Source organism: Thunnus maccoyii, chromosome 3, assembly GCF_910596095.1.
Source record: "Thunnus maccoyii chromosome 3, fThuMac1.1, whole genome shotgun sequence".
Lineage (NCBI taxonomy): Eukaryota > Metazoa > Chordata > Actinopteri > Scombriformes > Scombridae > Thunnus > Thunnus maccoyii.
In genome coordinates, this window is record NC_056535.1 from 13,819,967 (window position 1) to 13,846,388 (window position 26,422).

Genomic DNA, 26,422 nt, shown 5'->3' on the forward strand with positions numbered 1-26,422 from the left:
CGACAGACGCTGTAGAACAGTTATTCACATGCACACTTACCGTTTATGTGCATGCCCTCGCCCTAACCCCCCACCCTACCTACAAACACGCACACACATCCACGCAGATACACACACACATGCACATAAACAAAACAAAAAAACACACCGTGGCTCAGGGGAACAGGGTGTTCCTGAAAAGGAGAACAGAGAGCAGAGGGGGTTATTTTAGTCATTAGAGCAGGCAGACAGATAGCTTAATGCGGAAAGGGTGTGTGTGTGCTTGCGCATGTGTTAGAGGCTGGTGAAGTGCAGAGTGTAGTGTCACATTTGCAACCTTTGTGTTATTAACAGAAAGTTGGACTAAGATTTTAATAACCTGAAATTTTTACTAATACCAAGGCATCAAAATGATTTAAAAATCAAATGCATATAAACAGCTACACGCTTCTAATATGCTTGAGTCTCAGAGCAGAGCCACTTTGCTGTTTGTGTTTGTGCTGTTTTCTCAGACATGTGAAAAGATATTCAGGCTTTTTTGTGACCTTGAGGGGATTTCTGTCTGTTCTCACTCCCTATGCGGAACTGCTTGATCTTAATACAGGAATACAATTTCTTTTTGACTTTACACTTGTCCCACAGCCTTTTTTTAAAATGGCTGTAAATTGTCTTTGAATTTTATTATGCAGCTGTGGCCGCATACATATGATGCACAAATGCTTTGTTGTGAGAGGGCACCTCTGTGTATGTGTGTATGCACTCACCCCACATTTAACTGCTCAGTGTTGGCTGTTAAAAAGGCCTTCCTTGGCATTGCACAGTAACTTCTAAAAATACACACCCCAAAAATTAACACCATGTCTCTGAGCACAGGTGCCATGGCCCCACACTGCCCCAAGTGTGTGTGTGTGTGTGTGTGTGTACTTGTGTGTATGTGTCTTTTAATGTGTATTGTATTTGTTGTACACTTTGAATGTGTATATATAAATAAATATATATATATATCATCACAATTTGCCATTTGTTTAATGTATTCCATGTTTTGCGCATCTCTGTGCACTATGTGCTTATTGTTGACATGTATGATTGTGACTAATCTGTGGCACAATCCAGAGTTGACCTCTAACCCTGACTTCCTCCGCTCTGTATCCTCCCACTGGCTGTCAGTGTTTGAAGTGAAGGGGCTGTGACATCACAGCGCTGGACACACAATGGTAACGCTGTGCTCGCACTGCGTCACAGATGCCTGCTTACCCCAGTGGATGCCAGGCAATGGGAAGGCCCATGTGGGAGATCATGCTGCCTGGTAGCAGTGTGTCACCATATTAGATCAGGAAGTGATATCCACCCAGTGTGTGTGTGCATGTTTTAAAGTATATATACATTATGTATCATGGCTTAGTCACAATTGGAGGCTATATGATATGGTGTTATGTAATCCTCACCACTATATTGGTTGTCATAAGCAGTTTTACTTTGCAGAGTTTGGGGATTAAAAAAGCAGTTAAAATTAATATTGGACAATAAATTGCCTGTAATCATTATATGTATGATTTCTTAACCCAAATGGGTAAATGTGGAACATCTCTACAAATATATAAGGGAACACTATAGCATTGTTTTATATGTTATTTGCACAGTGTTCCTATCTTAGACTTGGTTTGTCAGTTAACCAATCAAATATTGTCCTGAGTTTTGTGCTTATGTTGGAGAAGGAGCCATGGATGGAAGTTGGAGAAGTCTGTGTTAAACTGGGATGATGTAGTACAAAAAAGTTAAATAGAGACAGTTAGTGGCTTTGGATTTAGCATGAAAAGCTACAGGAACTGATTGTGTGGCCCTGTACAGTGGAACATGCTGTATGGTAAGCTATGCTCTATTCGGTGAAAGCATAGAGCACATGTCCTTCTCTGGCTGGCATTCCTACCTTGCCGATTGAGTTTGGAGATGTAATCACCCCATTTGTCAGACTATAAATACACTGTGCAGCATTCCACCACTGTGTGTATGTGTGTGCACACACTTGTTTGTTTGTCTGTGTAAGTAAGCATCTTGAAAGAGACAACAATTGCGATTACTACTTCAGGAGGACCTGCCTCTAAAGCTCCTGATGTTAGCAGTTGGCAGTGGTGGAGGAAGTATTCAGATCCTTTACTTATGTCAAAGTACCAATACAACAATGTAAAAATACTCCATTACAAGTAAAAGTCCTGCATGAAAAACCCTACTTAAGTAAAAGTACATAATTATTAGCAGCAAAATGTAGTTAAATTGTTAAAGTAAAAGTAGTGCTTTGGTCCCTCTGACTGATATATTATTATATATGACATCATTCGATTATTAATACTGAAGCATCAGTGGGTAAGCAGCATGTTACTGTTGTAGCTGCTGGAGGTGGAGCTAGTTTGAACTACTTTATATACAGTTAGCTAGTTTCGTCCAGTGCTTGCCAACCTAGGTGTCGGGCCCCTCCAAAGGGTCACCAGATGAAACTGAGGGGTCATGAGATGATTAATGGGAGAGAGAAGAAGAAAAAACAAAGTTCTGATACATAAATCTGTTTTTAGTTTTTGGACCTTTTCTCTAGTCTTTGATTTTTTTTAACATTTATTGAAATTAAAACATGTGAGAAGTTTAGAGGGAAAAATCACTACTGAGCTGTTAACAACTCATAGACATCTGAATTGTGACCCCGACTACAAACTGCTTTTTGTAAGACGTCAAAAGCCAAAAAGGTTGGAAACCACTGGTTTCATCTTCATCAATGAGTTGTATTTTAAAGCCACCAGAAACCCAAATCCACAATAGCTTCTAACTATGTAATTTAGGGTCTTGTGTACATAATAGTAAAAAGTATCAGAAATTAGTTTCAATCCAAATTCGAAATAATGTCATTTAAGTTCTTATAAACTTTCTTGATATTGGGTTGAATTGGGCGCAGTTATGCTTGGACATTTATTACGAAAATTACGGAATAAATTCCGTGAACTAATCATAAATGACGTGACGTGCTGCGGTAAGCGGATTGTCTCATTTCCAGTTGCTGGAGTTTCTGTGTCATTGGTAGCATTTCAGCATCTCAACCCAGCTAATTTAGCTATATTCTTCATTACTGTGGCTAATTACCCGCTATACATTTAAACGTATACTCTGCTCAAGCACTCTTAGCTCTCTCCTTCTTTTAGTTACTTTCTTGCAAGTCACACAATTGTTTTCAAATATGCTAGTTACTTTAGCGTAGCAGTTAGCAATGGCTTCCCTCTCTCCCTCTCACTCTCCTGCTCTCTCTCGCTCAGTGTCTCTTATGTTCGCCTGCCTCCTTTCTTGATAATGGTGCATGTAATAAATGTAATACATTCACCGTGTTTGAGGTGAGGCTCAGTGAATAAACACACCATGGAAACCCAGTCATTAGCTCCTGTAGTTAGCCAGCCCCCAGTAGCTGGTGCAGGTGCCAATCAATATGTGATTTGCCATGCCTACACAGTCTTGAGAAATGGTCTAAACATCAAAATGAGCTGTTTTTTGAAGAGACATTCAACTTTGATATCATATATGTATTTTTACTATTTTAAGCCAAAGCTCCAGAGGCTTTAAAAGCTTGTTATATTATCCATTGTGTGAAATATTCATGTGAAAAGTAACTAAAGCTGTCAAATAAATGTAGTGGAGTAAAAAGTGCAGTGTTTCCCTCTGAAATATAGTGGAGTGGAGGTTTAGGAAATACTCAAATAAAGTACAATTATTTCAAAATTATACTTAAGTACAGTATTTGAGTAAATGTACTTAGTTACATTGCACCACTGGCAGTCGGTATGTAAATTGCTCCATCAATATAATAGTTCTGAGTGTTTGTGTTCTGTGTAGGTCTGAGTGATTTTGCTTCTTTGGAGCTGCTTGTGTGGAGCCTTTCCTAGAGTCCAAGATCTGGTACATGTTTGTGTTGGAATGTGTGTGTGTGTGTTCAATGTGTATTTCTGCATGGGTTTGTGTTTTTCATGTGGGCCATCCAATGGGCACAAAGCGGGCAGTGTGTGCCCCCTCGGGTGCTGAAATGTACACTTTGGACAACAGGCGGCTTCAGTCCTTCTCAATAGGAGCTGCCCTTCTTATTGTACCTCACGCACAATGAGCTTTTCTCTCTCTCTCTCTCTGTCTTTTTCTCTCTGTCTTTCTCTCTTTATGACCATATACAGACAGTGTTTCTGATGAGAGTTTGCAAGAATCCGATTCTGATTGGTTGTTTAGACTCTGATGTCGCTGCTTTTCTGTGTACATCACACATCACAATCAGCAAAGGCAGATAGAAACCTAGCCCTCAGTAGGTTCCTACACCTTTTTCAAGTGCAAACATGCTTAGTCATTCTGGGGATGAATTGCAGAAGGGGAAACTATCAGTACTGGGACTCCCCACCGAGTGTGTGTGTATGTTTGTTAGGGTGAGGTTGTAAAGGGGTGAGGGTGTTCCCCATCATTCTTCTCCTCATATGATCACTCAAGAACAACAAGACCACATGACTCCCACATGACCTCTGAGTAAGTGGAAGTACCTCAAAATTCACCCTTTTCTGGAGGGACAGTGTTGGGGAGCCAGAGAGTATCACTGCTAACTTCTTTCATCCCATTTCCCACTCTCAACCACAAGATTTGACATGACACTACGTAATGGATGTAGTCAGACTGATACAGTGTGCAAATGTTGATGCCTTATGATGGTTTCTGTTTTGCTTTGCGGTATTTGTCTGTGCAACAGGACCCAGGATCCTGTTGTATCTGTGTTATCTCATTTTAATTTATTCATGACCAATTAACCAAACCGACTGAACAATTTACTTTGTTCAAAAAAGATAGACAGAATGCTTAGTCAAACTTTCTTTCATCAGATATTACCCAATATAAGTTAAGTTCTTGAATATGTGTGTTTATACATCTGAGAAGTTTGGCTTTTTGTAGAATAATGTGTCAAAAAATGTTGTTCAAATCTATACTGAGGCTAAGGCACTGGCCTTATGATCTGTTTTATCAAATATTTATGTACAAGAAGGACATCACATGAGCACACTGCACATCTTTGAAACAGCCTGATTGATTTATTAAAGAGGCAGTTATTTGAGGCCCCATGCAAACAGAGAGAGACACTGTGGCAGTGAATGCTCTAAGGCATATACACTTGATAAATAGCATAAGGAGTCTGACAATCTGTTGTTGAACAACTTGTGAAATGTGCACTGGATGCCTTTGGTTCAGTGGGAAAACAACACAGAGCGCATGTGAGTGGAAGACAGGAGTCCTTGGGTTGACACGTAGCTGTTATAAAGTTTTTGGAAAAAGGCTACTTTTTAAAATAAGCATATATGTTGTTGTTATATGGAAATCAGCTTCATCTCTGAATGTGCAATGATAGGTGTGGGATGTATTTAGCCTAATTTAGCTCAAAGACTGGAAGAAGGGGAAAACTAGGTCCAGCAAAGGCTCAACAACTTTAAAGCTATTTTATTTATACTGTACATTGTACAGTGTCTTGTGTATTTAACACATATAAATAGAAAATTAGACATTATAGTTGTAGGAGCAGTTATAGTTGCTCAACATTGGGAGTTGCCTCTTGACCAACAACAGGTTGGTGTAGTATTTCACCAACACAACATCTCAAAAGTATTGGGCTTGAAATTTTTCTTACAGATTCCCCTGACTTTCCCTCTATTGGATGGATGGCTATAATATTTAGTACAAACAATTATGTCCTCCTCAGGATGAATTGTATTGACTTTGGCAACCCCTTAAATTTACATCTAGTGCCACCATCAGGTCATAATAATAAATTTAATTATTGCTTTTGTACTTTTTTAATTAGTGAACCTCAGTTGAGATTCTTTTTCACTAATAAACACAAAGATGATGAATAAGACAAGTATAATGTAATGAGCACTTCACCATGAGAACAGAGCTCAGTCAACATATAAAAATAAAGTGTATCACAACATTGCACACTTCTCCTTCCCCTCTTACCACTCTTTTCTTATCAATAAAGCACACATGAACAATTATAAATTAGGCTTCTGTGGCTTCTGAGGCTTTACACTGCATCCAGCTTGATAGCTACTCTTCCTTTTTAGGAATCACTTCAACTGCAGACCTCTGATAGAGAAGTTAACTTTTCACAGCAATCAGATCAAACTTAACCGTGCACTCTGTTAATTGTCACCATCCTTTTGTGTTTTGCATGTTTTTTTCCTTTCATTCCACCCTTTCTCTTGCCCACCTCTAACTTTTTTCCTCCCTGCATTTCTTCTCCACAGTTTCCTCGACCTCTCGGGCTGGACTGCGGTGCATTGACGTCGGCTCGCCCTCCCCTGCCCCCTCGCCCCCCAGCAATGGCCTCACGCATTGGCCTGCGGATGCAGGTAATACAAATATCCTCCACAAGCCTGTAAATAGTGCATTCAAGGCTTTCATTAGGTAAGGACATCATAGTCCAGTCTGTTTGTCGTGTTGTTTAATCGGTGGATCAGTGTCATTTATTTGACGGAATCTACATTCAGAAACCAGTTTTTCCACTGATAAATTTGGCCATGCTATTTGGGCCTTTGGTATTTTGATATATTTATTTTACGCACTTTTCATACAGGGTGTAATAGATGTGCAAGTGACTAGTTGTGCTCTGCTAACAAACAGCCAGCTCTCATGGTCCACTCTTAAAGAGAAGAGGTGCAAAAAGAAGCCAAAAATGACAAGGGCATAACCCATTAAAGTCACTTTATAGGTCTGAATATTTTAATGAGAATTCCTGTGATATGTGTGTGTGTGTGTGTGTTTGTCTACCCAGCTGATGCGAGACCAGCTGCAGCAGGAGGAGCAGCGCGAGCGGCAGCAGCAGCAGAATGCGGCCCTGCAATATATGCAGCAACGCATGGCTGGGCCACCTGCGCCCACCCCAGCCATTAGCACGCCGCAGCATTACCAAAGCATGCAGGTCCCCGTGGAGGTTCTTAAGGTCAGTAGCACTTCAAGAAATGATTCTTTCCATTGATTAATCTGTTGATTATTGTATTATGGATGGCAATACAGTCTGTAAGTCAGTCTATTTGTTGTTAGGTCCACCATGTTGGTCCAGACTGGAATATGTCCTATATATTAGATGGATTGCCACGACCTTTCGCTCACATGACTTTTCAGCTAGCACCACCAGCAAAGTTGTCACTTTATCCTGTGAAATATCTATTCAATCTCAGGGCACTTATCACATAGAGCAGGTCTTGACCGCGCTCTTTAATTTACAGAGACCCAACATTCCCCATGAGCAAGCACTTGGAAAAACTCCCCCTTAAGGGGAAGAAACTTCAAGCTCTAGGTGGGCGGCCATCTGCCTTGAATGGTTGGATTGGGAGAGAAAGAGGGAGGGAGGGGGGCAGTGGAGAGAGAGAGACACAGAGAAGCACAATAACAACAATAATAACAATAGCAACAACAATAATCATAGAAATATGACTAACAATAATAATAATAATGATAGCGGGCGTAGGCCCGCCTTACTGTAAGGAAACTCCAAGATTCCAAGAAGAGATGGTGCTGGAGGCCAGGGTAATGCCATCTAGAGTAGCTATGTCATTAGATAATGTGTTTCTAAGGTGTTTAGGACCAAGCACGATAACTTCAGTTTTGTCAGAGGACTTTATCAGGTTTTACAGCTGTTTCTAAGGTTCTTGCGTTCAGGGATAAATCGGTGCCTGTTGAGGACAGGAGGTGATGAATTTTGTCTCTACTAGTTAGAATTTAATCATCAAAGAAGCTCATGAAGTTGTTACTACTGAGAGCTATAGGAATACATGGATCAGTAGAGTTATGACTCTTTGTCAGCCTGGCCAAAGTGCTAAAAAGGAACCAAGGGTTGTTTTTATTTTTTATCTCAACATCTACTTGATGGATTGGCACACATTTTTTTCAGACATTCATGGTTCCCAGAGGATGTATCCGGACATTGGTTATACCCTGATTTTTCCTCTGTTGGATAGATTGCCATGATATTTGGTACAGACATTCATGTCCTCCTCAGGATGAATTGTAATAATTTTGGTGATCCCATAACTTTCCATGTAGCGCCACCAATAGGTCAATATTTTAATTGGTCCAATACTTTTACTTTTATACTTACTTGACATACCCATCAGCAAGCGCTAATTAGCAAATGTTAGCATGCTAACACTAACTTAAGATGGTGAACATAGTCAACATTATACCTGATTCACATAAGCATTTTAGCACGCTAGCATTAGCATTTAGCTCAAAGCACAGCTATGCCTAAGTATAGCCTCACAAAGCCACTGGTATGGCTGTTGACTATAAGTCTTCTTTCCACATAAATTAATTCATCTATGTCATCTAAAAAGTAGTGAAAAATGGTAATCACAATGTCTCAGAGCCAAATGATGTCTGTAGATTGCATGTCTTGTCCAAACTACAGCCCTAAACCCCTAAATATTAAATTTACAATTATATAAAACAAAATCAAGTAATGTCTCACTTTTGAGAAGTTGGAACCAGCATAGCATGTGTATGAATGCATTCTATGATTTTGATCATGATTGATACTGCAATCATTGATTGAAAGATGGAAGTATTTGGGCAGAATAAAAATAAGCTTAAACAGAGATTTGTGTTTTGGTCCATTGTTGTACTGATCACAGATTCCCCTCTATCTCCACACACTCTCGTTTTCTAGACTTGGAACCAAAATTATGTGTAGTAAATTGTCAATGACTAACTTCTGATCACAATGCAAAAGCACTATATGCACTAAACTGATCTCATTGAGTGGACTGAGGGAAGAGAAGGAAATTGTTGTGGGGGTTCAAAAGGACATGGGGCTGTGGCACTTCCGTTAATCCACTCACATGTTGCCGGGAAGGAGACAGGACAGAAGGGAGCAGTGGAGCTGGTTAGGTTAGCATTGTGGTCTCTCTCTCAGCGCTGCCTCTCAAGTAAAAATCAGAGACAGATTTGAAAAAGGCAGAGAGAGAAAAATGCGGTGGAGCAGCAAGCAGGTAGGGAGACTGAAGGGGGAGGATGTCGGGCAGATAAGAGAAGTTTGACATGTTTGGCGATAGGACAGACAGGAGCAATGTAGATAGTCTGAGTCAGACAGGGACAGATAAAGCTGAAGTGACATTTTGCCCGATTCCAAAGATGCCTGTGTGTGTCCTTATCTTTAATGGCGTGTGTTTGTGTGTATATGGGTTTGTACAATATTCCATTATGCACTTGTGCGTGTGTGTACATGTGTGTCTGTGCACGCTTGTATTTTATGGTATTGCGAACTGTAAATCTGTACAGTGTGTAAGCACTGGTAACTGTATGGGGCAATTTGCCGTATTGTATTGTTTACTCAGTGTGAATGAATGTGTGTGTGTGGGTGTGTGGAATGGTGTTTATGAAATCTCAGAGTTGTCAGTGTTTTCTTTTTGCTTTCATGTTGAAGATAAGGTGAGTCGTCTGTCCATCAGGCCCACGGAACCTGTCATACCTCCTGCACTGTGTTTCTTTGGACTGAATGGTGGCTGTGGCTCATGATACCCAGACACATTGAAAGCTGACAACCAATTATTTGTATTTATTCCAACTGTCAAGACCTGCTGTAAAAACATATCATGTTCATAAAAAAAACATGAGGAAGTAGAAACATCTATTTACTGAAAGGTTTCTGGTTCATTTGATATAATCCTGTTGCTGGTTATAAAACAGAGGGGGTTGCAGGGCTGAGGAGATGACTCTTTCTCTGTAGTAACAGAGAGCAGGCTTGCTCTGTACTGAGCTTTAGTCTTTGATGTGAAGGAATGAGGCCAGCCCATTGCTCTTTGTAGCCACACCAGAGGATTTAGTGTGGCTTTACTCCTGTAAGCATTACTACTGAGTAATGCTACTATGTCCTAGTGCCATCACTGTGTTATGGGACAGGAATAATGAGGTGTACATTTAAAGCACATACTCCACGTGCTGTGGGTTATGTTCAAATGTCAGTGTTAAAATATGCTGAGCTAAGGAGCTAATACAACAAACTAAACATGTATGTATTACTTAAAATGTAATTCTAATGATAACTTCCTGTGTTTAGGGATGGGAGTTGATGATGTGGAACATTAGTGTCTTTGATTGTATACACACAAGAGACGCCTCCCTTCAAGTTAGCGCAAGTGAATATGTAATAATATATCATTTTTCAAGTCTGTCTCAAAACAATAGTCAGGTACCCATATGAACATTGAAATAGGTTTTTCTTGCCATAATCGTTCCTCCTATTCATACTGGTCATTAGAAGATCCCTTCATAATGCACTTACAATGTAAGTGATGTCAAAACCACATTTTAAGATCTTTTAACAGCCAGTATGAACAGGAGGAATGATTACATTCCTCTTTCTGTGTTCATATGCGCACCTGACTGCTGTTTTAAGACAGACTTGAATCATTGTAAATCCGTCCTTTTTAAGTCATTTATTGTCAAGTTTTTTGGTTTTGGTTCTTATGTTATTTAAGTTTTTGTGACACATTAAAGTTGTAATGTATGCTATTTTCAATAAGATTTGTTTTTTTTTCACACCAATCAAAAGCCCATTCTGCCCATTGTGGCCATATAAATTATTGTTATTTTCACAGTCAAGTTTGATTTATAGATGAAAAATCAGGATTTTATTTGTTTGTCGACTGAATATAAATGAAAAATTATGGGCCTGTTTTGCTGCTGTGAGGACAAACATTACTTGTATACAAATAAACCTTTTTTCAGCTCCAGAAAACATCAATAACTTTATCTGTTGTCTAGTATATATCCCTGTTAAAAGAGCTGTCAATCTAGTTGGGAGATTCAGCTGCATCCAGTCGTTTGGTGGTGGGGTTATGTTTTTGTTTACATTTGATGAATTATCACAATCAATAATGGAATAAGTATAGATAACACCCTTTCAATATCTATCTAATACAGGTACAGACCCACCTTGAGAATCCTACAGACTACCACATCCGTCAGTCTCGGAGGCAACAAGTAAAAGAATACTTATCCACCACCTGTGCCACGAAACAGGTATCTGTCTGTCTGCTTTAACTAATGCTGGATATCTTTATGTTTATGTCTTCAACCATCCACATACAGTACTATTGCAGTATATTTATTTATGTCATTACTCAGTCATTAATAGCATCGCAGGGTGTCCGGTAGACATTGTTCATCATCTCTTCCTCTCTCTGTCCCTAGACGGTCCATGCAGTAGCCGGACCGATACCACCCTCTCCTCCCACAACAATGGGACCCACAGGGGGCTCAGCGTCTGCACCCCCTCCCCTCCACTCTCCACGCATGCGCACAGAGCAGCTCATGTCTGGCAACAGCGCCCCCAACAGCCCCATGGCCATGCTCAACATCGGCTCCAGTCACGAAAACGAGGTAGATGTCTGAAAGTGTGGGCAGAAAGTAGCATAAACATAAACCCACAAACATTTATTCCTGGTCATGTTGCATAGTAAACTTTACAAGAACCAGATTGAACAAATATCCCTAAAATATGATTTAATTACACACTTAAAAATTATGAGGATTGAACATTACCCCCAAAGTGACATTATCTCCACATTTTATGAAAGCATCATAATGATTTAATTGGTGTTTAGTAAGCTGGGGCAGCATTTGTGAGTGCATTTGTTTCAGTGTGTCGTGCATACACTAGGTGCATGGATAAATGTGTTGACTAACCGGCAATAACTGAGACTGGCTATGATTGGAGTTTAAATGCTCCATTATGGCTTTGCAGCAGTAATTACAGCTTAACAAGTGACAGGGTAACAGCAGAATGCAAAGCCCTTTGAACCTGGCAGACTTTGACCAACTCTCTTCCTCCTCCTCCTCAAACTCTCGACCTCTCTTCCTTCAGTCTTCCTGAGAGAAAATAGTCTTACCAGTTAGCCTTCATGACATAGAAGTCATCTCTTAAGTCTTCTCTTGAGTGAGACGTGCACCTGCAGGCGAGTTCACCTGGAGGCCTGCATGTCATCAGGTTTCAGGTTCCTTGATAAATGCACAAGTAGTGACTGTTTTCAGTGTAGTGTATTGAGGTGTAGTTTAGTTTAGTTTAACTTTATCTTAAAGTTAGACATTATAGGTCATTATCATATAATATGATCATATAAGTAACAGTGTTTCCCTGCGTCTTTCAGATGGATGAGGTCATTGATGACATCATCAGCATGCAGTCCAATTATGATGATATTCAGGCATACATAGACCCTATCCAGATGCCAAACACAGTAAGTAGAGCTACCAAGGTGTGATTTCAGGAACCCTTCATTTGTAATATTTTATAAGACTAATGTACTTTGCATCCAGTTGACTCCTTTTATATGTTCTGTTGTTATATCGTATGTTTTAGTTACATTGTTACCAGAAATTTGCTACATGTTTCAGCTACATGCAATGTAGCCGCATGCTACATTGGTGGAGCTTTGTGACAAGCTTTATTTTTTCCTTAGACCAAAAGCAACACATAGTATTCTTCTAAAAACATGCAAATACCTACAGTCTTTTATGAAATAATATTGTAATGACGTGAGAGGATTTTATTGTACAGTTGGTTGAGTTATGGGAGTTATGTTAAGATTTTTTAAAGAAAATTCTTCAGATTGGTAAACTGGAATCAGCTGACCCATTAGCAACTATTTGTACTTGTTTTAAAGAAAATAATATTTTTAAGACTCAGCAACGGACAAAATGACTCATGATAATAGAAGTGATTTAGTAATACATTATTTTCACAAATCGCAGTGCAGTATAGTATATGCAGGCTTTTTATAGGTACACATGGGTCACAGACCTTATCATGCCTTTAACATTTAAATTACAACACTAGAATTCCCAAATGTTGCATTCACTGAATATTTAGTTATCTGTGTTCCTGATCTAGTTGAGGGCTTATTTTTGGTCTGCCCTAAATGAGTCAAAGGGTTGGTTTTGCCGACTCATCAGTGCTTTGGCTTTTCAGAAGTTCCTATAATCATTGCTCCTGCATGTGTATACTCATTGTCACTCTCCTCATTTATGTTCAATGTCCCCACTGTTTTTCTTACTACTATATTAAAGATGGTGATGGTGTTCAGGCAGTTTTTAGTCTTGCTAACAATGAATTTAGCGAATGGTTAGTGTTCAAGGACAACATGCGTTCTTCAGCACTCAACCTGCTTTTTCAGTTTTCTGTCTGCCCTTGCGTTGACAAATTAGGAAGTAATCTGTTATGTCCTTTGGCACGCAAACACAAAGACACAAACCCACATACACACATGCAAAAGTGTATAAATGACTTAAACACTAAACATTCCATCCCCAAACCATGTTGGACATAGTTAGAAACTGAAGGGAAGACATGTCAGATGAGGACTGTACAGTGCTTTGTGTTTGAGCGAACAAACTCAGAAAATTAACAATTAAACTGCCAGCAGTTAGAGTTCAACTTGTTTACAAGACATTCAGGAGAGGGAGGTGGAGAAGGGAGGGGGGAATAGTAAAAGATGGGAGGAGGGAAGGGGGATGAAGGCAATTTGTGCAAGGGGAAAACAGGCTTAAAGTCCAGTTAGGGGAAAGTTCACTCTTGTTTGGTGGAGAGCAGAGGTAGAAGAAAGACAGAATTAGTGCTGCTCAGGTCAGTCTACCAGGACAGTGGCGGCATTGCCAGTGAGAGCTGCGTATGTTGCTTGTGCCTGAGAGTGAGGAGGAAAGAGCTCCGGCCTTGTTAGGAAAGGAGTAGAGGATGAAGGAGATGAGTAAGACGTATGCCATTGTGGAAGTTATTGAAGGAGAACAGATTCAGCTGGTAAGAAACTGATAAATTGCTATTTTTAAGATTGTTTAATGTCAGCTTTTGTTGGTGTTGTGGGAGTCTGTTGGCACTCTCAGTTCTTAGGGTTAACCACAATTTGGACCGATGCAGCGGCATCTCTAACTCCCAGCCTCGGGTCTCTGATTATACGATGAGCCACAGGATGGTGGGTGGGGGAGGATGTTGTGTCTTTTTGAGTGTGTGGATGGGTTGAATGTAGGACTGGAATCAGGATTGTTGTACATTTGAGTTGATGTTGACCATCATGTTGGGGTCTACCATGCAATTAGATTATTATTATGATTATTGGTGGCTCAGACACATTGTGTGGTCATCTGTCTGACAAGCTGTGTGTGTGTGTGTGTGTGTGTGTGTGTGTGTGTGTGTGTGTGTGTGTGTGTGTGTGTGTGTGTGTGTGTATATGAGAGAGAGAGAAACCCAAACAGCCTCTTGTAGCTTCATCTGATAATATGTCCTCTGTCAGGATGAGTTTGTCTACATATATGTGTGTACATGTAATTCAACATCTCACTGATTATGTGATCGATCAACCCTGCAGATGATCAGTGAATGTGAAGCTAGTATGAGAACTGAACTGAGAGCGAGAGAGAAACTCAACAGCTCAATTTGACAATAGAGCTGCTTTTTCAGAACATTACTGATGCTGTGTGAAGTTTGTCATGGAAGAAACTGAAGTGTTTTATATTAAAATACACTGGAAACAAAAATCTCAGCCTTATTCCTAACAGACAGACCAGTGAGTAAAACTCACCTGCTAATCCTTATGGGGATTAAAGTGGCAAACTCCATGGAATTCTTGGAATCTCAAAGTTTAGTAAGAGCCGGGAACACCACTGAATACCAGGCACAAGTGAACAGATCGACTCTTGAGTGTGTGTGTGTGTGTGTGTGTGTGACTGTGTGTGTGTATGGATGGTTACACTGAGCCATATTGAGTACCAGTCACGCACGCTTTTTCATTTAAGTTAGTTCGAATGGGGCATGGAGGTGGGCCACCCGGCCAGAACATGCGTAGTCAGAGCAGAAGCATGGAGGAGGCATATGAATGTGTGTGTTTTTGAGTTTTTTATAATCAGGAGCAAACCTGAAACAACCATAATGGGCTGTGATGTTGTATCACATCGTGGGATTCTGTCATTAATATTGATGCACAGTTTTGCTTTCAAAATTAACATTAGAGAGTGGCTAGTAAGTCAGATATAATAGAGAATGTCAGCTGAAAATCACAGTTTCTATTACCATAAAGTCCACTGTGATGACAATCAACCAGAACATTTAAGATTTTTCTTGCTTAAACAACTAAACACACAATTAATATGCAGTTTTACATACAAGAAAGTTTATAAATATCAGAAAAACATCAACTCGTCATTCATTTTTCCAAACCATAACAAAATAATTTCCTTCTTACTGGTGAAGACTTATACTTTATCTCAATGCTGTTAGATCTTTTGTCAGATTATTAACAGAGCATATAATTTACATACAGAAGTGAACCTGTGGAGGTCTGTGTGTGTGTGTGTGTGTGTGTGTGTATATATATATGTGTGTGAATGTGTTTGATCTCACAGCTCACACACAGTAGCCAGCAGATAAGGTATCTTTCTGTTTGAATTCTTTATCTTTCAGGCCTCATTAGCAGTGTCACATTTACCCTCGCTTCAGGGAGTAAGACACAACTGGTAACAAGGCATCAAAAGTCCATCGGACTCATTAAAATATACAATTAAAAGGAAATCGGGTCTTTTTAGGAGCCCATACAAAACTAAATCACAGCTGTTACACAATGTCTAAAGTGCAAGAGTTAGAAGACCACTCCACAAGTGTTTAGGAGCTGGAGAAGTCAGAGGAGAGAATCAAGCCATAAAAAGAGATAAGATACTGTAGATAGGATGATAGTCAATCATTACTGTGTGTTTGGCAGGCTGTTCTCAGGTGTGATATTATTGCATTATCTCCTGCTATCTGCTCTTTACAGCACACTAAACATGAACACTGACTTTATAAAAGTACTTACCAAGGGGTATGAAGCTGTAAATGAGTCGTTAAGGAAGAGTCGTTAGAGAAATAATCTGGATTTACAACGGTTTGACCTCAGTTAGATTTAGTGTTACTTTCAATTTTTATTACTTTTTCAATTTGATTTGAACACCCCTAGCCTTCTCATATTATAGTTGAATTACAAATAAAACTTATTGTATGTCATGTGACATGATGTTAAATTTAGGACTTTGGAGGAGGCATTGGTGCCATTGTGTTGATTATATTCTTGCATGGTTTTCACTGTGTTGTGTACAAGTAGTAGAATAACTTATTAATCATTTGTGTACTTTTGGTTACTCAAAATCAAACTTGCGTTTAACCGTCCCTGGTTAAACCTTTCAATCTGTTCATGGAGCACAAAGTATTCCTATGGCATCCTCAGATGAGAGGACTGTCATTACACAGCAAACAAAGGAAGTGCTCCTAAATTTCATTTGTAGATAGCTGGTTTTCTAACTGTGTTTACATGTTTTGTGCATGTTTGTGTGTGTGTGTGTGTCCTCCCCAGCTCCCTCTGTCCAGCAGTCACCTGGATGTGTATACAGGTCCTGGGATGAAGGGGCCAGCTATTGCTATGACCAGTAACTCCTGTCCTGCCAACTTGACCATCAAACGAGAACTGTCAGGTGCGAAAGTGAAGATTTTTGTGTACTGTTGTTGCAAATTATTTAACTTACCGATTCAAAGCTTTTAAGAAGTTAAGTTATACAGAAGACTGAGGTCCTTGTGTTCCTGTCATTTAGTATGTTATTGATTATAAAACATTGTACACCAGTATGTTATTTATGTCTTTAAATCTTTTTTCATTTGTTGACAATACTGAAACACTGCTTCTGTAGAGATGTGGCACAGTTTCAGCCATTAGTTAATCACTTTTTGTTTTTGCAAAGACACAGAAGCCCGTGCGCTGGCCAAGGAGAGACAAAAGAAAGATAACCACAATCTGAGTAAGTCCTTCTCTCAGCAAGCTATTTCTCTAAATGATCTACTCCTTTTTTCAATTTTCTTCTATCATAGTGTTCATGCCCTCAGTTCATATGTATGCACAGGACATGCACACATGCACTATGCACACACGCACACACACACACCATAATTTGTCTCTTGCAAAAACAGTTTTATACAGCCTTGCACTGATTTAGCTGACATAGTGCAACTAGTGGGTGGATGGTTAACCTGCAAATTTCTGCTGTTTTGGCACTTAAGTGTAATTGCCTGTGACCGTGTGTGTGTGTGTGTGTGTGTGTGTGTGTGTGTGTTTGTCCCTTTCTGCCCTCTGTATATATCCTTTCATGCCTTTGATTCTACTCTATTATTGTCTTCATCATGTCTTTTTCTGTTTTAACTCCCCTTTGTCTTCCCTTCATCTTCTCCTCAACAGTTGAAAGACGGAGGAGATTCAACATCAATGATCGTATTAAAGAACTTGGCACCATGATCCCCAAAACCAATGACCTGTGAGTAACTTACTCTGTGTTTTCAGTGTAGATAAAATTGTTTAATGAAATATCAGTTACTGCCAGTTACTTATGTATGAATTTGTCTGTGTTTACTTACTGTGCGCTTAGTGATGTGCGCTGGAACAAAGGTACTATACTGAGAGCATCTGTAGAGTACATCAAACGCATGCAGAAGGATGTACAGAGGACCAGAGAGGTGGAAAATAACTTTAAAAGGATGGAAATGGCCAACAAACAGTTGATGCTACGTATCCAGGTAACACACCAGCACACATGTTTAGAGACACACAACCACAGCAAATACATTCATACTTACAATGTTGCCGTTCACCCACTGACTACAGGAGTTGGAGATGCAGGCTCATCTGCATGGCCTACCCAGCACCTCTCCCTCTGGCCTGAACACGACTGACATAATGGCTCCTTATATAAAACAAGAGACCAGCCCAGAGGAGAACCTTTCTCACCCCCAGGCACAAACCCACCACCAGCCCCAGCACCTACCCCAGAACCAGGCTCAGCAACAGGCTCAGCAGCACCACTTCCTTCCACAGACCCACCTCCACCAACAGGGCCAGGTTCAGCCTCAGCACAGGCACCTGCCACCGCTCCCCCAGCACCTCCAGCCCCAGCCACCCATCCAGTTCCCAGCTGTAGGCAGCTCCCAGCCCTTTGACTTTGCCCAGTCGCTGGACTTGTGCGATGGGATGCCAGGTTTCTCAGATGGCATGTCGGGGCTGGGCGACTTGGCCGGACTGGACGTCCAGGGGAGGAGAGGCGAGCTGGGCTTCCTGATGATGGACGAGCCTTTGTCCCCTGTGGGTGGAGACCCGCTGCTCTCTGCGATGTCCCCTGAAGCTTCTGTCGACTCTAGCCGCAGATCCAGCTTCAGCATAGAGGATGTAGACCTACTCTAGACACATGCATACATACACGCACTCCCACAAACCAACACAAGCACAAGTAGAGATTTCAGAGAGGTGTCAGCGTGGAGGTACATCATCACAAACTCCAACACATTTACAGCATGTACAACACAAATGAATAAGACATGACACACGCCCATAACATGCAGCGCATACTGAATACATCACACAAATTGATCATACATTGATGGCACTCATTTTTTGTATAATTACCCCTCCTTAATGGCAAGAGCAAGGTACAAGCAAAGTAGGTAGCAGGTACAAGCGCATGCGTACGCGCACACATACACACACATACACACAGGCACACACACAAGTGGATGTGAGATAAACTGAGAAGCTTGAAACGTTGCCCAACACACTGAGCATTTACAAGGGGTGAACCAACACTGCCAGGTCAGGAGTTATATAGCACACTTGGCCTCGTTTCCATAAAGGTGGCTCTGAATTATAATTGAGGAGGACAAAACCAGCAGTTAATTAGATTGAAGTTATCAGATACAAGGACAACCAAGCGCATTGTCTTACTTGATAGAGGACAAGTTATTTTCCCCTTACATCAACCTCTTTTAGTAACCATAAACGATTGAATGAACGATAGTGAATAAAATGGAAATAGCTTTATGGTCCTGCATACATAATTTAGCTTAAGGGGATGCAGTCCAGTCTAAATGGTCTGTTCCTCAATCTGCTATTCCACAGTTTGCCTTCACCTCAAGCACAAGCTGTTTGGTGTTTGACAAAGATCTGCGTTAGTCTGCTAAGCTCAAGTGTCCACATCTTAGAAAACATTTAAAGAGTGGGCGGACAATGTAGGAATCAGATAATCCAGCCCTTCTGCATCTGTAATTGTTGTCTTCTCATAAACATGTACACCCTCTCACTCATACTGCTGTGCCCCAGTTTCTACACCTTTTAACACTTTTGACACTGTGAGGACCTTTACCCAAAGAAGACACAGTTAGTGTTACTGTGTCGACTCTGGAGAGAGTAAAAAAAGCCATTTGAAAGTCTCCAAAAAAACAGTGTGTCATCCAAATTTGTGAGGTGTCAAAATACTCAGGTACTGTAACAGGAAGTAGAAGCAGAAGTTAACCCAGGCTCATAACCCCTTTCAACGTGCCTTTTGATTTTTGCAGCTGCTGCTCTTCAAAGGTTATTAAAGGTTAGAGGTCATGACCAGGGTTTAGAGTTAAAATAAACTTCAATTATGCCTGTAAATGCTTCTGTAGTAATTATACCTTTGTTAGTGCAGGAGAGTTTCATTTTTATCTCACTAAGTGACTTTGTAGAGCACGGCTTGTACTAGAGGCCCAGGTGAAGAAAAGATAGAGTGACTGGAAAGAGAAAAAGATAGTTTGCATCAGCTGACAGCAGTAGTAGTGTAGTCTTCACTGTAAAACACAGCATTAGCTCACACTTGCATGCATTCACACTCACTTTTCGGTTCACATACAGGCATCCATTAAACACGCAGATGCTCACATACTGTATGCATGATCACACTCACACACATACATACATTGCAGTGTGCCTTGAGGCTGTTTTCAAATCATCATGTTATCGAGTCTCCTGTACTTCAGTCTTTACCCTGTTGAGTCGAGTGAAGCTGCAAGCTACAGAGGTGAAGCTCAGGTCTGCTGTTCAAACTGCCACCTAAAGGGAATCTGTTATCCTATTGGCTAACTGACATCCATTTGTCATCATATTCATGGTTGGAGCAGGCTGATGTGGACCTGAGTTGTATCTCTGCTGTGGTAGACCTGGGGCTTGGCTTTGATTTGATATAGCTTATGATCAGTACTGATGAAGGTAGGAAAAAAAAAAAAACTTTGATGGTGATTTTTTTTGATTAAAAGAAGTGTTTGTTTTCGTTATTATAGTTTGTTGTTTATTTTAACTCCCAAAGCACTGGAAACTATGTTATTGTTTTGACTTTGTACATGGAAGAATTATGGAATAAGATTTATTTAGATGTTTTATGCCACTAAGCCACTTAAATGTATTTTGTTTGTATTTGTTGTTTTAGTTCTTTTTCAGTTTTATTCCAAAACTACCCTTTCTTCTCAGAGCCAATTTCAGTAAGTACACTGTAAAGGCACTTAAGCCACCAATGTGTTACTGGGGGAGGAGCGGGGAGCCATTTATGAACTTCCAGATTTCAACTGACTTTAGAGAGATGAAGAGATTATGTACATTTACGATGCCATTTTTATATGATTGGGGTTTTATTTTTCTCTCTGTTGTGAAATTTGGAGCCAGACATAGATGAAAGGTGATTATTTGATTTGATTCTATTCAAATTGCTCATTTTATGAATGTAAGGTTTACCAGTGGTTCCGGTCAGGCTGAAGCAGGTCGGTGTTTTTTGCCATGCCTTTTTTCTTCCCGACTTTGGTTTCCATGGAGACTGGAAGACGACTGACTTCACATAAACTCTGAGCCGAGGAGTTGTGGTTGCCATGGTGTCATATCACTGACTCTGCATTTGTCTCTGTCTGTCTACCAGAGTTGTGCCTTTTCCCTTTTCAACCACAGTTTGACTGTTGTTGTCACCCAGCCAACACTCCAAAGACCTGCTCAGGCCTCCTCTACTCTTCCACTAGAGGGCGCTCTGCAGAGCAAACTACACAGGGAAAAGTGGTTCTGATTTTACTGAAGATATAAAATGTTTTACCAGAATCCATTCAATGGCTTCAAGTGTTTTTTATTAATATGACTTGAGAAACAAGTGTTTGTGTGTGCGTGTGTGTGCGTGCACTTGTATTAATTATGTGGAGACAAATCAGTCATGTTGAAAGGGGCTTTCCTTTCATGTGAAACTTTGTTGGTAAGGGTGAGGTTAACATTATGGTATGGTAGTTAAATCAAATTAGAGAACCAATCACCAGAATGACTGCAGACAGATAAACTTTTTAAAGCCAGTTTGAGATGATTCAATAGTTTTGACATGAAGTTTAAATTCCTTTTAAGAAAACAGAAAATGTACATCTATGAATATGGTATTTGGCAATGATATCAATAAATTTAAAAGAAAAAAATGTTTTTCTTTGGATCTGTGGAAATTGTGAAAACCAACAAAACATGTTATGGTAATATAAACAAAATTATAACATGAATTAGCAATAATAAAAGGCAAAATAATCAGGTGTGAGAACAAATCCAAGATGTGAGTTTTCAGACTGAGCTTTACAAAATGAACAGTTTAAAGGTTTAAATCTGTGTAATGCTTAACTGGATAACATTTATGAATAATCTTATATGTAACTTCTCTTACCATATTTGTGATTAAATATTTATGTGTTGATATCCAAATACTCTTTCATTGAAGAAACATCTTGTTGAAGAAAGAGATCTGATGGCTCTTTTATTCTTCAAAGTAGAAGAAAAACTTATCTACCTGTAAAGGAATCAGTGGGGTTAAAGGAGGAGATTTGAAAGGATTATAGTACGTGTACTGTAAGTCTAGAGAGTGAATGCAAGCCAAAGTGATGTCCTCCTCAGAGAAACAACTAGTTTGTGTGTGTGTGTGTGAGAGAGAGAGCGAGATAAGAGGTAGAGGTGGTGTACTTTTGTGATGTGGTATGTGATGAGTACAAACTTTACAGTTGAATTTGGTGAAAAATGAATGTGCATCCATTTAAATAATATGCGCCAGTTCTGCCTTTAGAAATAAATCCAAAGATAGATTTAAAGGTAAAACTAACCTCACTTGGAAATGTGGCTATTCTCAGGTGTAATTCAAAGGTTGGAGTGTAGCTGAAGGATAGTTACGTGCTTGCCACTAGTGAAAGATAAATGACTATATATATATATACAATGACTATAAGTGTTGTCTGTGCATATAATGTAGAGGTTAGTGTTTGTATCTCACTGTTATTTTTGTGTATGGGGGCAGACGACCGGTGAGCCAAACCCACTAAATGTTCTTACATTAAAGGCTATGTCCACCAGGGAGCACCAGAGATCTACTGTAGGCTGATGACTCCGGCATCTCCCTTGACATTGTGATATCACTATTACAGACAAGAGCAAGCTGCAGTGAAATTAACCCGTTTCAAATACTACTTACTGTAAGAACCCGATCTTATTTATTTTGCTTGTTCACAAATAGCAAGCAGAGTTGGGTGATGCACACAAAAATAAGGAGCAACTGTCTGGGAAGCTTATTTTTTTTTAGTAAAATGAAATCTTTTCATAAAATCCAAGCACAGCGGGACAGCTTTCCCAGAACACATCGTCAAGTGGAAAATATAAAGATTTTGACAAACGCAATTTATTGGTGCCAATTTGGTCAAATCACTCTTTTCTCAGAGGTGGCGGCCTTCACATTTCACCTGCCTCTTTCTTTTGTTGGCCTCTTTTGCAGCTCTTTCCATCTTCCTCTGATGTATTAGTCTAGAGCTGCTTCAGGATGATCCATAAACCGTTTAACAGCCTTTCTTAAGTTAAATAGGGGTAATCTTATTCCTTATCCACACACATATACACACACACACACACACACACTGACTGATGCTGCAGAGTTAAAATGTAGTGGTGGTGTCTGCAGCCCATCCACAGGCCCATTCTCCCGGGTCTTTATGATGCTAATGTACTCCCCAGTCTAATAAATCCCTGTAGAGCTGCAAAGAGTAGATCTTATGGCTCACTCCGATCACCACCTTTTCGCCCATCTCCCCCCCCCCAGCACACACACACGCACCGCTATTACCGCAGCAGAAGTGCCTGCCTTGCACTTCCACAGATACTTGGGTGGCTGTTTAGTAAGAAGGAGAGAGGGGAAAGGGTTGAGACAAATCAAACATGAAGGTGCAATTTAGGAGATGTTGGCACGGAAATGCGGTGTTCGGCCCTGGAATAGTGCACTTGGGGATGCAGTGAGAGGAGACACACTGAGAGACTCTCATCACCTCTTTTTTTGATGGCTGGGCCTCTTGAAGTGGGTTTGGCACGGCACCTTGAGCAGCACCATGCCCTACAGAAGGGGTGAAAAGGAGGGGAACATGTAGGACGTAGAGGGAAAAGAAAAATGTTTTTTTTTTTTTTTATTCATGTCCAACAAGCAGGGAACAAGGAGGTCCTTTCAGAGCTGATATTGGAGCAGCACAAAATGAAGCTTCATTCTCTCCCCCAACCAATCCTCCTTTTTTCATCCTTTTTCCTCCTTACCACAACCTCTCCCTCTACCTGCTCATCTCCCCCCCGCCCCCCACATAGTCTTCTTCTGGCCGCTGGGCTCCCAAGTATGAGTCCTTCGTCCCTCCCTCTCTTTCTCCCAGGGGAACAGTGTGTCACTCAGCTTGAAGCCCACGGAAGAAGAGGTGAAAGGGGGCTGATTGAGCTAATTTAGCCCCTGGATGTGAGAGCAGGAAAGGCCTCACCCTCTGCTAATAGACAGACATCAAAATGGAGATGAGGGGGGGGGGATGAAAGGAGGGAAAGAAGAGAGGGGGAGGAAGGGCTATAAAACTGAGAAGACTTTTTGATGGATTTATCTCTTTTTGTTGGAGGGGATGTGGAGAAAACTTTTATGAACACTGAGTGACATTGTGAAGTTGGTAAAGGTTTATGTGTGTTGCCTTGAATTAAAACCTGCTGATATTACTTATTGATCCGTCCTCCTCCATTAAGATGCCGTCAATCATGGTCTGCTTTATGATCTCTTCTACCCAGGCTGCTCACTGTACATCCTCCCTGACAGGCAGACTGGAACTCACACCAAAAAGGTTGGCTTTTACCACATGCATGAAGATTGGAGACACTTTTTTATAGCTTTTGCAGGCATGCATACTCCTGTAGAACCCGATGACCCACAATTAAAAACCCTCTAATGAAGATGGCACCATGACACAACATTGACTTTAGATCTATAATTCATCAGCACTGCAGACTAAAGTTGTCCTAAAGTTTTTGGGCCCTCTCTGAAACACTGATGTCTACGTATTCTTCAGTTTTTCTCCAAAGTTACTTTCTTTTTTACAAGATTTTGGCAGATTGTGTATTTACATGGGGTTCCAGTTTTGACCCATTCACATTTGATCTATACTGCATCTCAGTTCAGTGTTGGAAAGGACTGAATAAAGGCAGTCACACATGGTAATTCCCACCTCTGCTGCCCCTCTTTATTCCGCTGTTCCTTTGTCCATCTTCCTTTACATATTTAATACTCTTCGCTGACTCCTCTCAACCCCTCATGCCTCTAGTCCTGAAAGAAAAGGAGCTCAAATTGGCTGGAGAGATGAATAATGTCCCCGCCATTAACTGTGGCATGGAAGGACCAGTCTTTTCATGTGTGCGGAGGTGAAGAGATGAGCTGCAGAGAGGTGAGGACGGGGAGGTCTTTATCGTTCTTTCCAACTTTGCCCAGACGGAAGAGAAAGAGGCAGAAAAGAGAGGAGGAGTGACTTGTATGAAGATTATGTAGCCTGCAGAGGGGAAGATAGTTGAGAGAGAAAAATGTGTGCTATAGTAGTGGTTTGTGCGTATGCATGCATGCACGTAAGTTGAGTTGCAGTCTACTGTTCAGTAGCTGGTATTTAAAATATCAAAGCTCATCTATGATCAAACAGAGAAGTCTGACTTTTGGTTCTTTTGAAACAGGCGTAAAAAAAAAAGAACATTTTGTGAAAGCTGTGAATAAGATTTTTCCACTAACATCATGAAAAATAAATTAGACATCAGATCAGGGTTGCTTCTTTATTGATGAAATTTAATTTTGTACCAAAATTAAGTCCATGCATCATAAAAAATCTCCCCAGTTGCTATAAAAGAGTGTTTTCCCCTCTTCCTTTAAGGCCAGTAGGGGGAGTTAGTGGTCCACAACACAGTCCAACACCATTGAGTCAGAAGACAAACAAGGCCTGACTGAAAATGAATATGTTTAGAATTGAAGTGATTGTCATCCACTGACAGAAAGAGCATCTAGTGCAACCTCTGGAAAATTAAGACATGGTGTCATCTCTAAATTCCACTGGCAGGCTGCTCAGGAACATAATAGGCAAAGTGTTGTTTGGCTGTTTGAATGATCAAAGATGGAACACAAATACTGCAACATCTTTTTAGTTTTGCGGGTTGGTTGGAGAGTTTGCTAAATTAAGCTTATCATTATTAAGATAAATAATGCATCTGACACAGAATTTGTCACATTTTGAAGGTTAACCACTCCATCCTTTTCCCCGGTAGCTGATGGAGTGACTATGAGAGTGATGGATACTGCATCATATCCTCATTGCAGGTTTTTTTCAGACTGGGAATTTATCTTCGGGACAATAAGCGGGACCTCAGATGATGGCCAATGTCATCGTCCTTGACGAGCAGAAAACCATGAAGATTACTGACTAACTAATGGTCTAACACACAGGATTCATCCTAGCCTAAGCTTCTGTGATCTATTTGTTCTTTTGCTGTGTTTGTTTCTCTATCTGCCAATCCATCCATCCAGCCATCCACTCATCCATTCATCCATCCATCTTGCAAATCCTCTTCCATTTGATTGGTGTTGTTGTGAGTGAGATTGTGAGCGAGGCTTGTTTCGGTGAACTTACAATCTGAAGGTCGCAAAGATTTGACTTTTTTTTTTTTTTTTTTTACATACCTCCCTGAAAAGCAGCATAGATTATACAGCCTACAGCTGTTATCACATTTATGCCCTTCTTCAAGCTTCTTTTTATTCTCATCCTCTCATCTCCCGCCTTTCAGAGACCTGAAGATAACGGCACGCCACATGACGCCATTGTCCTCCCTCTCTCTCGTAGGTGGAGATTTAAAGTTCTGTTTTAAAACTGCCACTGTTCCAATCCTACTTAACCCACCCCCCCCTCCGCCTCCTCCTCTTGTCTCCCCCCCTTCCTCCTGAGTATACTACCTAACCCCTCTGAACTTCAGTCAGAGTTACTGAAGACCCGGAGTACACTGGGGAGTCGGCTACACCGCTGAGAGAGAGACAGAGATAGACAGAGACTTAGCTGCCTGCTATTCCACCACTCTCTCTGGTAATAAGAAAAGTTTCTGTTCTTTTCTGTGTTACAGCAGGGAGATAAAACTAGGGATCACTCACACTCACATGCACTTTTGTGCTTACACAGATACTCACACACAGACACACACACACACACACACACACATACACACACATATAT

At 40.5% G+C, this 26,422-nt stretch overlaps 1 protein-coding gene across 7 annotated transcripts in view; it reads left to right on the forward strand.

Moving 5' to 3' along the window:
• Positions 1-20,967, forward strand: part of tfeb (transcription factor EB) — a 36,191-nt gene extending 15,224 nt beyond the window's left edge. For 4 of the 7 annotated variants that reach the window (XM_042405894.1, XM_042405893.1, XM_042405895.1 and 1 more), the window contains 10 exons: positions 6,279-6,383; positions 6,806-6,973; positions 10,954-11,052; positions 11,224-11,412; positions 12,180-12,269; positions 16,404-16,521; positions 16,786-16,842; positions 17,277-17,352; positions 17,455-17,611; positions 17,700-20,967. In XM_042405894.1, the coding sequence (XP_042261828.1) occupies positions 6,354-6,383; positions 6,806-6,973; positions 10,954-11,052; positions 11,224-11,412; positions 12,180-12,269; positions 16,404-16,521; positions 16,786-16,842; positions 17,277-17,352; positions 17,455-17,611; positions 17,700-18,272 (1,557 nt within the window). In that variant the 5' untranslated portion in view covers positions 6,279-6,353 and the 3' untranslated portion in view covers positions 18,273-20,967. The remainder of the gene's footprint in view (positions 1-6,278; positions 6,384-6,805; positions 6,974-10,953; positions 11,053-11,223; positions 11,413-12,179; positions 12,270-16,403; positions 16,522-16,785; positions 16,843-17,276; positions 17,353-17,454; positions 17,612-17,699) is intronic. The other 3 variants (XM_042405897.1, XM_042405899.1, XM_042405896.1) reach the window with 2 other exon arrangements.
• The last annotated feature ends 5,455 nt before the right edge of the window (positions 20,968-26,422 follow it).